We start from the raw sequence: 18368 nt of genomic DNA on the forward strand, positions 1-18368 counted from the left end.
AGGGTGGGCTCGTCCTGGCACCTGCCCCTCGCCCAGGCTGTGCTGCAGGCTCCAGCCTGGGGCAGAGTGGGGGCAAGGCAGAAATGACACAGCTCGGCCATTTCCACAAGACCAGCTTTAATATCAGTCATGAGAACGAGGAGAAAGCACAGAATCCATTAATGGGAAAAAAATAAATTAAAAAAATAAAAATAATAATTTAAAAAAATGAAGAAAAAAACCACCACCCCATACCACCCACCGCAGATGGACTTTCCAGGCACTGTAGACGGAGGAGCATGATACAGCAGCTGGGGTGGGGATGATCCACCAAGAGCCACCCGGTCCGGCCCCTCTCCAGGGATGCTCACCTTGGGGTGACTGGTAGCGCTGAGGTGCCTGGCCTCGGGGACCTGGCTTAGCTTAAGATTCATCACAGACTGACACGAAGGACAAGAACGTAAGAAGAATCCAAGAGCTGCGACTTTTTGTTTCTTTATTCTAATTCAGCCTACGACGTTAGTAATGGTGATTTCAGGGGATGGCTGGGCCCGCGAGTTCCTTCTTGTTGTGAAAATCAGAGACTGTAAAGAGGAACAGAGCTTATAAAGACAGCTAGGAATATATTGCCATAAAAAGAACTGGCATGCAAGTGCTTTATACATTTTGCAGTATGTGAAATGGTGGGGCTTCGTTTGTTTTTGTGGTGGTGGTCTCTGTGTTTTGTATGGTTCAAAAATGAGCTGCTGCCTTCACATCTTGAAGACAACCCCCCCACAGGAAAGGACAACACAAGTCAAGTCCAAGACGCCTCTCGCTTGGTTTTGGCAGAGTATATATATAATATATATATATATATTTAATGCATAGCGATTTTCTTCCTTATTTTTTTTAATCTTTTTTTTTTTTTGCCCCCGTTGCAAACCTGAGCTTGGTCCCTGCTTTCCCGTGCAGTTTCCCTTCCTTAGGTGTTGGCACTGTGGAGCGGTCGGACGGTGTCAGCAGGCGATCTCCTCCAGTGTTCCCAGGGTGGCCTGCAGCGGCACATTCACAGTGTGGCTGATGGTTTCCGAATGATTTGGCATGGGGTCACAAGTGCTCTGTGGATGGAGAGATGGGACAGGGTCACTCTGGGGCTGCTCACTGCCCCCTGCGTAAGCAGCCTCTCCCCACGGCATCAACAATTGCTTCCTTTGGAAGCACGACAGCATCAGTCCTTGGGAAATGACTCTGACGGGGCTGAGCTCAGGGAAATGTGCTCCTCTCTCCCAGTGGGGTTCCTTACCATGTTTTCATCATGGCTCCCTTCCTCTTCCTCCTTTCCGAGTAGGTCTAATAATTTCTCCTTGATCAGCTGCAAAAGAGGGATGTTTGGTTAAGCTGGGCAGGAATAGGCATGGATCAAGCTACATATGGTCACCTCCAGAGCTGGAGGTGCACTGCATTCGGAGTACCCAAACTCATGGGGAAGGAGACAGTCTTCCAAAGAAAACCACCCTGTGTGTCAAAACTGATTTTTTCACATAACAAAAAAATCCAAAACCTCAATTTAAAAAGATATATTTTGGGGTTTATTGAAAATGTCAGCTATGCGAGCGCAGTTTCCCTTCACAGCCACATCTCCTTGGCAGCTGCTGCTGCTGAAAAGCAGATTGGATTTTCAAGGGAAATCCCAAAGAGGTTGAGAAGTGACTGTTTTTCTGAAAATCTTCCACTGGGAGGAAAAAAAGACACAAAAGAAGTGAGCTAAAAATGTTAACAAATGGGTCAGTTCCAAAGGAAGCACGGTTGATGCTGGCAGGCAGGAGGAGATGCTCAGTGGGGATATGGGACCAGCTGCACACTCTGCCCTGGTCCAGGACTGTGTGGAATGAATGATAAAAAAAAATCCTATCTAGGTTCCACATTTCCTTGTATTTTGGCTAAACCACCAGGTAAGAATAGGTGTATCCATTTTCTGGCAATCTCAGATAGTTTACAAATGCTTTGGTTGAAAATGCAGAGTTTAAGGTGCATGGAAACCTGCCTTGATGAAACCCTGAGCAGACCAAGATTTAGATTAGGAGTGATTTAAGATATTTTATTCCTGCTCTCTCTGCCCAGTGTGAGCCAAGTATCTGCCACAAACGACCGTGGAGGTAAATGTGCTGGTGTATCCCCAGGCATGCATCAGGAGATGAGGTGCTCTCTTAAGCCGTGTTTACCCAAAAAGAATAATAAAAAAAAAAAAATAGCAAAAGGAAACTATTTCCCAAGTTCTATCAGCAGATGTCAAACAAAGGAGAGAAAAAAAAAAAAAAAAAGAGAAGAAAAAAATCCAAACTTTGCAAGGGTTCTTATTACCTTCTTATGAGAGCACCCCAAGATAGCTGGGAGGAGGTGTTTTTAATGAAATACTGTGTGCATTCAGACTGAGATATAAACTGAGGCACTGGAATTATTTGCTCTCTGAAGCCATTATTAGCTTTGTGGTTGTAATTTTCAATATATTTTATTGCAGGATAATGCCACCAAGTGTTAACAGCAGCCCAGAAGGGACTGTGATGGGGAGTGACTGCAAAGCCAGAAGTCATACTTTAATAACATTTAAGAGGCTTTTCAGGATGCTCCAGTGAGCTCAGAAGACAGAGCATGCATGCCTGACATCCCTGTGCACCACCTGGTTGGGCAAACACTAATGCAACCGCCACAGACAACCTCTAACTATGATATCCCCTGGGATTAAAAATCCCTGGTGCCATTATGATAAGGGGCTCAGTCAGGGCTGGATGATGGAGGTCCAAGACATCACATATTTGGGTGCAAGAAGCCTAGAACCACTGCATTAAAATCCCCAGCTGAGCTGAATTAGAAGAAGCACCGTCCCACCTTGGGCTGGGAAGTGCCTCTCCACATAGGTGTTCACATCCTTCTCGAAACTATCCCATGAACTCATTCTTTTCTGCTATAAAACAGGGCACATGCTTGTGTGTTCAGGTCCCTGGGGTCATCTCATTGCAAACAGGGAGCTAAGTGCAGTCTTGGCAGTTGAGATGCTGTTCCTTGGCGGCTCACATCCAGCTGCAGCCTCACTCCCTGCCTCAGTTTCCCACTTCAGCACCAAAAATCATGAGCCTGAAACCTCACATGAAGCTTTCTGCAATACAGAGAAGACTGGGAAATGAAATCCATGGCTAGCAGAGAGGATGCTCTATGGAGGGTTTGTTTGGACCGTGACCCATTTGAAGAGAAAAATGAGGGGAAAAGTCTAAATGGCAGAGGTGGCTTTTGGACCAGGAGGATGTGGAAAGCATCTTGAATCTGCCTGTGTGCTCATGTTGGCAGTGGGATGCTCCAGGGATGAGGCTCACAGTGGGGTTTTAACAGCAAGAGAGCCTGTTTAGGACTGTCAAGGCAAATTTTGGCATCACAGCACATAAAAGCCAAAATCACCTGGGAGGTGCTGGGCTGAGACATTAGCTTTCACAGAGGAAACTGCTTAGGCAAAAAGAGATTACAAATATGCAAAGGTGATAATTGCTGATGGAGGGCAGGAGGAAGGAGGGCTGCTGGAAAGCAGCATCTCCCCAGACTGCTTATTGCAGTGATTGCCATTAAAGGGCTTGCACTTTTCCCTGGAGCAGCTGCTCTTGGCCACCAAGGAGCCCCAGAATCATGATCGAGCTCGTCTCAGCTGTTCCTGGAAAGCTCCTTGCTCCAGGGCTGCCGGCAGAGCTGCAGCCAGTGGAGAACAGGGACTGGGGTTTTCCACCGTGGGCAGCAGCGCAAAGTCCAGCCTCACTGCTTCTCCAGCCTGATGGGTCGGTAGAGCAGTCATTAATTAAAGGCATTTGCATGAAAAGATGGTAACAGATTGGCTGCATGCCAGCCCCTTGCATGAGGAGCTCCCCACTTATTTGGCACTGATGTAGGAAACCATGCTACATAGCTGAGACTGGTGCTACAGCACTATCATAGAGCATTAATTACATAGTATAACTAATTTATAATTATTACAGTATTAGTTGAGCACATTGGGCTTGGAGTGGTCTGCGACTGCCCCAGCCTAGCATAAACGCTTGCAAGCCCACACCATGCCAGACAAAGGAAGCAAAGGTGTCTTACCTCATATATATAATCAAAGAGCTCTAGTATAGTGAGGATACTAGCACCGATAAATAGCCCCATCTGGCCTCCAATGTCACCTAGGAGAGAGAACAACACACCGGTGGTTTTATCCTCGGGATGGGAGCAGAGAGGGATAACCCACTCAGCCCTGCAGCCCAAAATCCCAGCACTGAAATCAGGGACGGATGGAGGGGACCAGGTGTGTGCCAGGTCTTGGTTCAACCCATCATGAGCAAAGTTGTGCCTGTGCTGAAGGCTGATGGCTCACAAATACTTTTAGAGCATCCATGCTACCGTGGTGCAGCTGGGCAGGGCAGAGCAGATCAATGGGCATTTCTCCTTCAGCTGCAAGCCTAACGAGGACGCGATACTGCTGCATCACATGCACTGGCATTGGAGGAAGCCATCTGTCACAGTCAAACAGCAGGTTTCATCCCAGCAATCCCAAAGCCCTTCCCAAACCGGGCAGTGGAAGAAGAAGGATGCCAGAAACTAACTAGGTAATATCCCATGGAGCCCAAAAAACTCAAGCAAATCTGCCACAGAAATTTGGGAGCAGGGAGAGGCTAGCTTTATTTTGAGGCATCTCGAGATCGTTTCTGCTAGGGTCCTGTGGTGCTACAGGGCTGGAGAAGGGCTGCGAGGAAGGCACCATGGGGAGAGGACACTTCCAGGATCTGCTGGGGAAACAGCTCCCGATGTGCAGTGTTGCACTCTACCAAACCGTACATCAGGGAAGACAAACTGCCTGGGTTTTGCTGCAAAACGCCCACATTTTAACTGTGAAAAGGCACCCTTGGGTGGAGGGGTCACCAGAACTTTTGCTGTGGGTGCCCATGACACAGAGACAGAAGAAAGAGAGGGAAAAAAAGAGTGCTTTTGGGCGAAGTGCTGCTGCTAAAGGGGTTGGGTGCTGGGAGGTAAGTGCCAAGAGCCCTGGGGATGAGGGTTGTGCAAAGGGTTGCAAATGAGGAGGATGGTGTCAAAGTGGCTTCAACACCAGCCTCTTCCCCTTCCTGAACCAAGCACCTTCACCTCCCAGACCCAGTGGGTCCCAGGCACCTAAATCTTTAGCCGTCATCCACAAAGCTTGACCCAATTTGAGGCTAAGCAACCCAGCAGCCCCTCTACCTTCTCCATTGCTCCATAGGGAAGCACCCGAAAGCAAAGAACTCAGGGTCCTGGATGGCCCTGCTGGAACGGAGGATGGATTATGGATTTGGAGTATGTAAGAGGTGATGGGCAGAAGGTTTTAAGAAGTGTCCTCCTCCATACACTGCCCTTCCAACGTAGGGGGCACCACAAAGAGCATCCATCTCCTGCTCAACCGAAACATTAGTACTCTGGTAGCAAGCAAAGATGGGGCAGCTCATGTTAACCTTTCTTGGTTGACAAAAAGACTAGCAGTGGTCCCTGGGACATTTCCCAGTTTGGTGTCAGAAGGAAAATAAGAGAGGGGATTGAAAGCATGATGGGCAGTAAGGTGGCTGGACCTTGCTGTGATTTCATGGCGATGCCAGTAACCTGTGCACCCACTTGTGGCATCTGTCCATCCCATAAACACACATGGTTCACACAGACTCCAAAATGCAAACCTGACACCTCCTTACCAAGTAAGGCTGCCACTTCATAGGCTTTCTTCTGCTCAATTGTCTCATAGTTGAGTGCTTCAAAAAATATGTCCAACACAAGAATATTCTCTCTGTAGAAAGAGGACAACAGCACCAGCCCATCAGCCACCAGCAGCCTTGTGCACTTTGGGGTAAGAAAAAAAAAAAGGTCTTTGGTGCTCTATTCTCTCTGTTCTCATGGCTCTCCTTCTGGGGTTCTCAGAAACCCATAGACACTTGTCCATTGGACCTCTTGGAAACCAAGCCACAGGGCATCCTATGGCTCCCCTGGGAGCCACAGACCAAGCTGGAGGATTTCTCTCCCAAGATCTCTGCTCAGGATTTGATAACTGGATCTCACTTTAATGGTAACAGAAGAGTCAGAATGATGATTAATATGGAATAACTCTAGCTGCCTCCATAAAGTAATAACGTGCCCAGGGCTGGTAAGAGCTTGAAGTTGACGGCTGCCTGAGAACTACCACCTGAACATAGGCAGCGAGCAGATATATCTCAGAAAGAGTCAGCAAGTCTGGGCATCCCTGACAATATAAAAGGACTTTTTTTTTGGGGGGGGAGTATGGGGTATGCTCATGGAGACAGGGCCAAGGAAGAAATACAGAGTTGTCTTGAAATACCTCTACTGAACTGAAAGCAACTTACATCTCATCTCTTCGAGGGTTTCACCCGAACCCTCCCTGGAGAACATCTGCCTATTTGGTTATGGAGGTATTGGCAAGGTCTAGTCTGGTCAGGAGCTGGTTTAAATGGCCATCAGGGCTTTACAGACACTTTCTCCCCTGTTTACTAAAGCAACTAAAAGATCTGTTTTCTGCAACACTCACGAGATATATTTTTCTGACTTGTTAAACTTCTTCTCCAGGTACTTGGCCGAAGTCTTGCTGGGGATCTTGACCATGGAGAGCTCTTTGTTGTACCTGGTCAGGTTACAGGGTGTCCTGCAGATGCAGTAATTGCTGTCCTTTTCAGCAAGCAAACCTGGAGAAGGTCACAGTTAGATCTCATGAAGTCAGGGACACACAGAAGATGTGGACCAGAGGCCATGCAGCCCAGAGAGGGGCCAAGCAGTCAGATCTCAAAAGAGAAAAGCTGCAAGAAATCCCAGTCCCGGTCATTTATCTCCCACTTTATTGCATGGCCATTTGTGGCAGCTTGAAGAGAGGCCCTTTGTGTTAGGCCACGCTCAGTTACCAGCATCTGCCTGGGGACAAGCAGTGGTTGTAGCTCTGCCTTTGCTGGTAAGATGCCAACCCTTTCTCCCATGCATCTGATCCTGCAAACAGCACTCAGCCCTGGGAGTCTACTAAATCCCAGTCCAGAACGGGTTCCTTCTTCCATCCCAAATCCAGACCCAGCCCTGGACCTGGACCCGGAGGTGCTCCCCCCCTACATCTCTTGGGGTGCCCATTATCCTGGAGGCTGCTGCCCTGATGGAGCCCCGCACCCATCACAGTACTAGAGGAAACTTTATCTAAAGGAGCACCCAGACCTCCCCAGCACTTTGGTTCTCATCGGAACCCATCACTGGGCCGCAGCTGCTCTAAACCACCCTGTCCCAGGAGGAGGCAGGCCGCTGAAATCCCTCCAGCTTGGCACAGCCATGGCACCCAGGGATACCCACTGGTACTCACTGAGTGCAGGCTCTGCGCATTCCTTGTACTGCTCTGGGGTACAGAAGGGAGCATCACCTGCAGGGAAAGGACATGTGCATTGTCAGTGGGCATCAGCTACTGTTGCTTAAAGGGAGCTGGGGACTGCATGGGGACAGCAAGGAAACCACCCACTGCCTACCATTTGCAAAGGGAGCCAAGGCTGGTATGGGCAATGGAGGGATTGCAGCACCTGCCCCACCTCTGCCTGCTGTGGAGGCCTCTTCTTGAAAATTGAGGAAGGGGTCACTGGAAACTTCACCCAAGGGTGCTAACCCAGGGCTAAATAAGAGGAAATCAGGCCCATGCCCCTCTGCAACTTTCTGCCCCTATTTCAGAGTATTTTAGAAACAGTATTAACATCCTTTTCCCTTTAGGGCAAGGTATTCCTGGCTCTGTTAGTCCCAGGTCCCTTGTCACCTTCTCCAGCCAATTAACTCCTAGCAGTCCAGGCTTGGTAGTGGGAATGGTCCCTGCTCTCCCAGCACACTGACCTGGCATATGAACCATTTTGCAGTTGCAGTTTTCCACAATATACCGGGTCTCGCAGTCGATCCTGCAAGCCGTGATGCTGTAAACGGGAAAGAAGTCTAAGCCCATCTCTGACGAGCGACATTCACCCCACGGCGGAGGCAGGTACGTCAGCTGCAAGAGAGGGAGGAGTGAGGTGTCAGGGGGCGTGAGGACTGGCAGCAAGGACCAGGTGCAGCATCTCCTCCTCTTGCCAGAGAGTAACCCCCAGAGCACAATTTTAATGATGTTTTTAAGGAGAGGACCAAGGGGTGCTGTTGCAGGGAAAGGACACAGCATGACTTTTCCCAAGTGAGTGACAGGTTTTGGTGCGTGGCATTTTTTTGCCCCACTCATAGGAAATAAGGGGACCGTGGTGTTTAGGAAGGCAGCTCAGCTCTCCCAGGCATGCATACAGCCTCCAGCCCTCCAGCCCAAGCCCCAGTACTCATACAAGTCAATTCCAATGCTGAGCTCCAAAAATGACCTGGGAGAGAATAATGCCTCATGGTTAATCCTGCATCCCAATCTTGGAAATGGCATTAAGCAATTGCCTGAAGCAGCTTCCTAAACCCATCCTTTCTCTCAGGGACTCTTTTTTGCCTTAAGCAAGCCCTTCTGCTGCAGAGCTTGCCTCCAGCCCAGCATCTCCTGTAGCAGAGCCACAGCAGGATGGTGAACAGGGGATGTGCAGCACCAAAGATTCTGCAAGAGCAGTTTTAAGGAGCACTTTGCAGTTTCTCTTGCACCAGGAGAAATCCTGCCCATGCAGGGACTGATGGGGAGGCTCTGCCCAGCAAATTGGCTTCAAATTTGGTAACAGCAAATTTGGGTCATTGGCACTGGTGTGTGACAGCTCCTGGTTCAGGCTTACTCTAAGCTTGTGGGGACAACACTGACAGTGCTGGTGATGTTAAGGAACAGATAAAGGTAACAGCAAGAGCCTGACAGAAGCAATGCTCTGGCATGAACAAACCTGTGTTTCTACTGTTCCCTTCTTCAGGCGCATTTCTCATTGATACAAAATGCACCAGATGACAACCCTCAGACACAGTGGACCAGGCACTTGGGAGGCACACAGAAAGGACCAAACCCAGTTTAGCAACTAGCAACTCATAGGTACCAATGCCATAAGGCGCCACCAAACCTCCATGCTCCCCACTGATAGAAGGCTCTGCTCAGAGCCATGCTGGGCTGCAGAGTTCTATGTCGCTGCAGCCTTGAGAAGAGGGACAAGTCATTCGTGCCTTTTTCCAAGTACCTGTGGAGCTAGATAAGCTGATCCAAGTAATCTGGCACCCCATGATTATGAGGACCTGTCTTCCTCTCCAGTGTTTGCACACCATCTAGCATGAAGTCCTGGCTTGTAACCCGGTCTGCTTAGTGCCAGTGCAATGTGAACCCTTCTGCTGTAACCACTTTATTTAACACAAATGCAAAGATAAGAAAAGCAGAACCCCACAATCCACCACAGTAACCTTAATTGTGAGCCCAGAACATGCTGGAGGAAAAACAGCCACTCTGTGGCCTCTATGGACAGATCTACCTTGTTTGCCTTCTGTCTGCAGCTTGGCAGCCTTTCCCATTTCTCTTTATCTTTGCTAAATGCTCTGCAATACTTTTTTTTCTAGAAAGCAGAAAATAGCATTCCCCTAACCCCTCCTTCTTTGTGTTTTAAAGCAGCATCCAATTTGCTGTACTTTGCTCCAAACACAGAATGCTTTGTGCTGGCAAAGCACTTTGGCTGAATAGAAACATATGTTTAAAAATGTAGTAACATTAATCACATTCTAAAAAAAAATATGTAAACATATGGTAATGGACTACAAGCCCAGGACCTGGAGGCTAGGCTCTATGGTGCTTCTTTGGAGCTGTCTGTGTCTCTTCTGGAGATCTGGGGGAAAGAGAGGAGAAAAGAGAGAACCCACAAAGTGGAGGCACATTTTAGATGTGGTTGGATGAAGAATGATCCTCCGAATCCTTCAGGCATGGACCCGGGGTGATTACAACAATATTACCATGACGTGAACCATTTGGCACTCATGCTGTTGTCCAGGTATCCCCCTTGAGACCTCCTGTGAGAGCAGAGCTCCAGCTCTCCAAAGCACCTTCTGAAAAGATGTTAATTCTGTGCGCCAGCTTGCAATGCTGGGGTGCTGGTAAACCCCCCTGTGGCTTCAACGTACTAACCACTGAGTACTTGAAAACCTATAATGGACTCTAAATTGAAGCCAGGAAGAGAAAGATGAAGTGTTGTGAAGAACTCGTCTAGTGGCCAGTACAGTATGGGGCATGAAATGTGGAAACTGGGGAAAAGGCCAGGCTTTGGAGAGGGAAATCCTGCCCTGTGGCCCTGGACAAGCTCTCAACTCAGCCAAGCCAAAGTAATTCCCTCTCTATGAACAAATTTGCCATGAACAGTTCCTATCCAGGAATCCAGAGGTGCTTTGCTCATTTCAGCTCTCTGCTGGCTACGGGTTCCAATCCTGTCTGTCTCTAACAGGCTGATGCAGGCTTTACAGGACTGACTGGAACTGCAGTCAAGGCAGCCCTGCAGCACATCCATCCTCTAGTTGAGCCACAGGTCCTAGCCATGATGAGATGGTAGTTCAAGGTCTGTCCTTGCATGAGACCGGGGGTAAACCCTGGAAAAGCTCAGTCCCTGCCTGCACAAGGGTGAAGGGCTCAGTGTGATGGTGAATTCCCAAGCAGAGAATTGTCAAATCCCTTCCCCCTACTCCTGCAAGCATTAACGCTGCTTCTCCAGTGCTGATGAAAAAAAAAAAATTGCAGCATCACCAATGGGCCTTGGAGTTCTCCAGATCCACCTAAATACACATTACCACTCAGGCTGCTTTAAAGAGCAAAAGCGGTGAGAGCTGCTCAGTGCAACATGAAGCGATCTCTGCACCCAGCGAGTCCCATCTAAGATGAAGACAATTTGCATATCACGTGCCAAGATGCAGCCGGTGAAGGCAAATTCCCATCTGTGGGGACCAGCTGAGGATCTGAGAAAAAGAAGCAGCTCCCAGTCACCTCAGCATCCTCCAAGAAACAGGGCTGCCTCTGAATTGGATGCTTTTGAAAGTCAGCAAAGCAACACCTTCGAACGAAAATATCAAGAGCGTCTCTGCGACAATAGCTAAGTACTGTTTGAAGGGAATTTTTTCTCATTTGCTTTACACTTGCAATATAATGGAGTAGCAGATGCCATCATTTAGTCATCTGCAGTGGAGAAAGGGGCCCATATGTTGCACATTGAATGATAAAGGAGAATAAATAATCAGTCTCAGATGGAATCAGCTCTCTTCCAAGCAACACTACACGCATATCTTTTAATCCCTTTACATTTTATTCTGAATGTAGGTGATGGGATCAGAAAATGGTGGAGTCACCATCAGATACTTAGATCACACACTTTTTGCTCAGCCAGCACACACTTTTTGCTCAGCCAGCATCGGATTTGAGCTGTGGTGCTTATGAACCAGCACTGCCCCTGCAGGGGGAGAATGGGCAGAATGCTTAATTAAAACCTCTCTAACGCAGCAGCAGTAACAGTGTTAGGTCTTGTTTCATAGCTGGGAACACAAGCACTGACCATTCATGACCAGCTGTAGGACAGACCCCATACAGCAAAGCAAAGTTGGTTTGCTTTTCCCTAAGGCATGGCTTTCCACAGGGATTTGTTGCTTTGCCCCCTATCCCCCACTCCCTGCACACACTTGCACACCCATGCAATTCTCTCCTCTCCAGCTCCCAAACACGCTGGAATCAGTGCAGCACATTTCCCCCACCATGTGCCGTCACACATTTAATGCCCACTGAGATTTTTGCTCTGCAATGCAAGTTAGACCCTTCCTCAAGCAAGTCAATGAACTCTTTTCTCTCTGAGGAACTCATCAAAGGCTATTACCTGGAGCTTCCATTGTAATTGCAGCTTCAGAGACTCACTGCTTCCCTTCTGCCCTGTAATTTATAATCAGAAGCAAACTCTCAACTCAGCAGCAGCCAGACATTGATGCAGGACCTTTCCAGAGGAGGAAGGCCCATCATTAGGTTCTGGGCTCTGCACTTAATGGGGAAGCTGCTGTGAAGGGGCTGTGCCTGGCAGGTTGCTCCCTCCAAGACGCTCCCAGTATCCTTCAGAGAGGAGAATGCACAGCCCCAGAGCCGTGCTTTGTCTTTGCAATAGTGCACCTTGCAGTGAAAGGCTTGAACCAAGGGGTCAAATTGCAGCCCACTGTGCGTTCCCTGCACCAGAGGGCAATGGAGTAAAATCCTGAGTTTCTCCCCACATTGTGACTTCTCCCTCTACAGGATGGTTCCATGTATGCTCCCATGAGCCCTGCAAGCCCTGGGGTTAATGCAAGACCTTGAGTCAATGAAATGGTGAACTTGCCTGCAAGAGCACCCCTCCTTGCGAGCCACCTTAACCTGCTCATTGATGCCATGGGTGTTTTCTTGGGGCTGCAACCTCATGTAAAGCCTTGGTATTCAAAGCACTTGGCCCTGGGGAACTGCCTGAGCAATGCATTTTGGCCATTTGACATCTGAATCTCCTGCCCATGAAGCTAAAGAGGCTGTCACATTGGACCAGGGAATCCAGCCTGCCTCGTGAGCCAGTGAGCAGGAGCACACAACAGCGCAATCCCACAGACTGCAGTCGCACAGAAACAACTTAAGCAGGAGAGACGCTAACTGGATTTTGTTTCTGCCCCCTGCACAGCGTGTGACCATGAGGACATCTCCTCCTCCTGAAGGAATTGCTTTCCCCTCTTCCAGACAATGCTAATTTTTGCCCCATGTGCAGTGCCCAGCGGGACCTGGCACTGGACTGGAAGAGGCTGCCTTGAGCAAGCTGAGCTGCTCCCTACCACCAAAGATGCATGACTTTCCTTGGAAGCTGGAGGGAAATGACAAAAAAAAAAAAAAAAAAAAGTAGGGTCAAAAGCAGCAGGGACAGTTTCTGCCCTCAGTTCTTGCTGGAGCGTAGCTCTATTCTATAATTGTACTCCAGTTATTCAAGGGCTGCCTGCACATTGTCTGCCCTGGCACCGCAGTCTAATGCTGAAAGAAATTCAGCTTTAGCATCTAATTGAGGTCGACAAACTCGCATCCTCACACCATTCACTGTTGTTAATACTTAATTAATTAATTAAATGCTTTTTAAATGCTCTTCATTCCTGCTATTAGGAATTACAATAAGCAGTAATGAACTGGCAGGCACCAAAAGAAAAACGAACAAATTGACCTGTCTCCTTAAATGCATGATGGATCTGTTTGTCCAAAATGCAAAAAAATAAAGCTTAAAAAATAAAGCTTAAAAAATAAAGCTGCTCTCTGTGACAGAGTGGCTCTTGTATGATCGCCCATGACAGTGGCCATCCTTCCCATTTGGGCACAACCTCTCCCCAGTGCTCCCAGTGCTGCCCTTCATGTGCTGCTCTTCACTCTGGGCCTCCTGATGACTGCAAACATCTGTCTGCAGCTGTAGAGTGCTTTTTTAATTATTATTTTTATTTACCAATCTCTTATTTTTTCTGCATGTTTAGTTTTGTGCAACAGGAAAGATGTGGAAATGTGGCGGAGCTACTTCCAGCCCAGTTGGCAGCTGGGCTTGGTGAGAAATTTGGTTTTGAGGGTGCTCCGCATCGACACAGCTCAGCACCCACCTGATGCCACTGAGCTCCGGTCTGTGAGCAGCAAGGAAGGATGTCAAAAGCCCCTGCTGCCAACCTCTAGCTGAAGCTTATGGAATCTAGACAGGGTGTGTTTGCATTTGCTGCAAATGAAATAATAACCAGAAACCTACGTTCTTTAATGAGACATCAAATAGCATCAGCTTAATAGAATTTCAATCCCAGACAGCTTTAGCACTTGTAAAATGCTTAAAAAGCTCACTGTACACACAGCTTTCAGTTCTTGTCACTATCTCCCAGTTAATGATGCTGGAATTTCTCTATTTATTGTTTCCCTTTCTCCCTTCCCAGGAGGGGTGTGCTCTGTGCCATGCAGCTGTTTACCCATTTGCACCCAAAAAATGACTTGAGTAACAAGAGCTTAACCCTTCCAGCAGCTGGCAGGTCCCCCTCGGCAGTGCTCAGGGATCTGATACAGCCCATGGCTCCCCAACGTGCTGGATTTGAGCTGTCACTGGGGAAAAAGTGCATTTAGGCATGCAGTGATTCTGGAGGCCCTCCAGGCCCCTGCTTCCTTGGGAATAATTTTGCAAATCAAACAGCAAGATCAAAACGTCCTGTGGCCCTGCAGGAAGACCCTGCCAGGGAGGGCAGCCCATTCAGAGGCTCATCCCAAGTCTGGTCCCATATCCACTGCTGGGCTGCTCCCAGCATTTGCTGTGCTGCTGGCCTGCAGCTTGCTGTTGCCCCCGGCTGGATGAGCTGTGCCCTCTGCTCATGTCTTAAGCTGTGATTAACTTGGCCTCCACTCTCCTGGATACCTCCACAACCAGCAAAGTATTCCCCTGCATTCTGCTGGGCAACACTGGCTCTATTTGTTGGACTATGTTGGCCAAACTCCTATATAGGCACTACTCTGAGGGGGAGCCATGGTAGTTGGCCCTTATGAAGCTCTCCAGTCTTCAGAAGGTGGCTTTCCATCTTATAAAAGTATCTTTTTATCCATGAAGTAAGGCAAAGGCTTAACAGCAACACCCAGACCATTGCTTCATATGCATCCATGATATTGCTTTTTTCTCTTACTGACCTCCTTTCTAAAAGTGTCCTTTCCAATCTCCCCACATTCAGATGTATTGCTCCTCAATCTGATTCACTTCCACTGCTTGCTTCCACCCCTTTTCCTTTGTATTTTTTCACAAACAGGCTAATTCAGTCCAAATGTAGTTTTCCATGCACAACCACACCACTGTCCTACAAAAAAATAATTTCTGTCACTTCCTCAGATGTCCTTCAGCTTTGAATCTCCCGTGTGTTGAAATTTTTGCCACAGCTGGCCACTTCTGCCTGCTAGTCAGCTTCTTGTTTAATTAATGTAGAGTCCAATGATAGACCGGAGGAAATCAACTGGGAGAGTGTGTGGGATCGAGGGAAATGGAAAGCAACCAGAGAGTGAATGTTTCCAGGAGGAGGTGTAAGACCGTAGGTAGAAGATGCTCTGAGTGAGTGTGAACGAACTTGGGAAACACTACTTAATTGCTCCTGAATTTCAAACCCAACTGCCTACACCCTGTTTGAAAATACGAGTGATCACTGCTAGACTCCGAGTCCCATTTTCCTGACTCTGTAATTACACTTCTTGATACTGCAGTTGTTCGTAGCTGATGCTCTCTATCCCATACAATTTTATGAGGGGATGAGTCTCCAAGGCATACTAGAGCCCTATAAAACAATATTGCTCTGTCTTCGAACCTGTCGCTTAATTGAAGCCTCTTAAATTTTTATTGCCAAGTTGGCAGAAATTGCCATTTTAGTGTGCTTTTTATCTTCTCTAACGTGCCGTGCTGGTGGCGTAACAGGGAGCAGCTGAGCCGGGTAAGTAATGTTATCTGATCCCAGCACCTGTGGGCGATGCTGCAGTGCTCCTGAGCTGCAGCAAGGCCATAAAACACAGATGTGAAAACAGGATTAAAAGAAGCCAAATCCAGGAAGAATCTGTCTTTTGGAGGGGATCATCCCTCCACAAAAATGGATGCCAGCGTGGGTTGCAGTCTCCCCAAGGCCATGAGCAATGCAAGGTTCAGAGAAGCTTATGGCAGCAGCAGGCTCACCCAAAAGAAGTTGGGAAAGGGTAAAAATTGAGGAACATCCCTGCAAAGCCAGGAGCAGGGCATGTAGGGGCAGAGCCCTGTGCAGGGTGCTCCTGCCCTCCTTGGGACCAGCATGTGTGTGCCCGCAGCCAGCTCCCACAAAGCACTCGGGGTTTTGGCCATTCATGAGTAAAAAACCGTATTCATGAGACTCACCGATTGCCATGGAAACCACTCCCCTGTGCAGCCGAAGCATCTCCTGTGGCAAGATATGCGGCTGACTCTGCCCTGGCTCCTTCCCGCTCCTCTCCTCATGTAAAATCGTGTGAAAACCCCAGAAAACAGCAACCACGCTCTCACGTGTCTGTGTAAACTGTTCCAGCTCCCTTCACACTGTCACCCAGAGAGGTTTGACATCCTCCAGCAAAATACTTGTTTTAATTGCAGCCGTGCTGAGCCACCTCCAGCAGATCCTCAGATCACTTCGATCTGAGATTTTGGGCCACATGTCCACAGCAGAAAGCCAGCCTGGCCTATATAACTGCACAAACACGTTTTATGGAGAACTCCCCCCCTCACATTGCCTTTGCTTTCTTTGACACAGCAAACACAGTGGGTACACTTGCAAAGTCCTTGCTCGTGGTGCTACCTCAGTGCTTTCTCCTGACAGACACATCATACACGAGCACGATGTCGCTGCTGCATTAATGTTACCAAACTGGCAAACTGGCAAAAATTTCTTAAAAGTCACTTTCGCTGGATGGACCAGGAGTCAGAGGGCTCAGCCACTGCTGAAGAAAAGCTGATTTTTATTTTATTTTATGCTTTTTCAGATTGACAGCTCATTTTCCAGTGACATTTAATGAGATCACGCGCCATCACAGGCACAGGATTTGCCTTCGACAAGGGGCTTTTGGAAAGCTCTCAGAATAAAGGTCCAGAATTTATCACCATGAGCCATTAACTCAGGCATAAATAAATTCTCTCCACCCCAAAGCCTTTCTCAAAGATGCTGCACAGCTCCCACCACCAAGACAAGTTTGCTCAATTCCATGCCTACTTTTTTGGCGCTGAGCATGGAAAAGTGCTTATAACTAGCCGAGCCTCCTCAGAGCTGGGAGAGGCAAAACAACCTGCTCTTTTGCTGCCCATTTCTATCCCTCTCCAGCTGGAGAATCATTTAATTTGTGCTTCGTGGTAGTATAAAACACATGGTTTAGGACTGCAATAACTGGCTGGGTGATGTTTACAGGGTGAGGTGCGGTAAACATCACTCCTCTGGGTGATATTTACGGGATTTTCCTCCTTTTGCCCTGACTTATTGAAGGACAGCATGTGCGTGCCCATAGTGAAAAAGATGTAGTGTTAAAAAAAAGACTAAATCAGGACCTGAATCAAAGATGTGTGTTTGGGGTGGGAGAAACTGGGTGATGCCTGGCTGGTCCCTGCAGGGTAATTAAATGAGACAGTGGCATGCATATGCTGTAACAGTTGTAATTAGGTTAAAAAAAGACCTTATCATCTCTCAAGGGTGATGGCTTTGCAACCCGTGACCTAATTTTAAAGCTGTTACAGAACTGCTGCAACCAAACAGAAATGTGCCGTGCCCTCTCCCAGCACTGAAACTCAGGCAAAACCTGTGGAAGAGGGGACAGGCATAAGCATAGTCCCCTAAAATCTGTTTTTCTTGTCGTATTCTGTATCTTCGCCCCTAGAAGGATGGATGTGGGGAAGGAGGTGTGGTTTTGTGTTTTTTTTTTTCCCTTTCTCTGAGCTGCTTATCTTCTTAATAGGTTCTTTTGCATTAGCTTTTAAAAATGGAAATAATGAAATAATAAAGGTTGGCGATATGAAATGAATCACAAAGAATGCAGCTCCACACTGAATCTGCCAACAGAGGCTTGGGGCTTGAGGCTGACCCCATGCCACTGCCCTGGGGCTGGAGTCCCCAGACTGCTCTGTGAGATGCCCAGGCACAGGAGGGGATGGATACAGCACACGAAGCCCAGCAGTTCTGGTGCTAATTAATCAGCTTTCCATCCTTGTAGATTCCTTATCTTTCTGTATGTCCTGTACAAGTAATGCCAAATGCTGCCGGGTCCTCTAGGGCTTGCAGGAAGCAGCTGCTAATAGAGATGAGTTTGCTGAGGACACGTGGAAGGCTTAATGTCAAGAGAATGGGATGAAAGGTGCCCATGATGGGTTTCCAAGGCTCTTTCCTCCAGCAACTGCTGCACCCAGCTCCATCACATCCTCCAGCAAGGTCTGTCGAGGCCATAGAGCATCTTGAGAGGATGGGTCTGGGGAGGCTGAGCATGCACAAGGACAGGGCTAAGCCAGCCAATGGCATGCTGATGGGACAGGAGCTGCTTTGGGCTCCAGCAGCTGCTGCCTCACCCCCTTGAAGATCCCTTTGCCTTTACTATTATCAAGGTGTTAGGCTCCAATTGAGTGCTCCGCTCCAAACAACTGCTAATAAAGCTGATCATTTTCTCCAGCCCACCAGACTTCCCACAAGACACAAACTGACAACAACAAAACATTTCTCCTCCTTAATTGAGAAGTCTTCACCTGGTGCTCAGCCACCGGGAACCCACACCCTTCATTATCTCCAGGATAAGCATGCACAAGTGTGCTGTAATGAAGGGGAGAGGCTCTGCATCCAGCCTCACTGAAATGCAGCACCTTCAGCTGTGTTTTGGTACCTGTGGCCACGGAGAGATGCCTTGACCTAAAGATATATTTGGTGGTGACTTCGTCGAGTTG

At 48.1% G+C, this 18368-nt stretch overlaps 1 protein-coding gene across 1 annotated transcript in view; it reads right to left on the reverse strand.

Annotated features, from left to right (window-relative positions):
• Positions 1–977: 977 nt before the first annotated feature.
• Positions 978–18368, reverse strand: part of ASIC2 (acid sensing ion channel subunit 2) — a gene marked incomplete at its 3' end in the record, with an annotated part of 572604 nt that continues 555213 nt past the window's right edge. Inside the window, exons 4-10 of the mRNA XM_084300938.1 lie at positions 7861–8011; positions 7349–7405; positions 6542–6695; positions 5697–5788; positions 4084–4163; positions 1265–1333; positions 978–1079 (exon numbers count right to left, since the gene is read on the reverse strand). Of these exons, the coding sequence (XP_084157064.1) occupies positions 978–1079; positions 1265–1333; positions 4084–4163; positions 5697–5788; positions 6542–6695; positions 7349–7405; positions 7861–8011 (705 nt within the window). The remainder of the gene's footprint in view (positions 1080–1264; positions 1334–4083; positions 4164–5696; positions 5789–6541; positions 6696–7348; positions 7406–7860; positions 8012–18368) is intronic.

The sequence above is a fragment of the Netta rufina genome, assembly GCF_964035555.1.
Source record: "Netta rufina genome assembly, chromosome: 24".
Taxonomy (NCBI): Eukaryota; Metazoa; Chordata; class Aves; order Anseriformes; family Anatidae; genus Netta; species Netta rufina.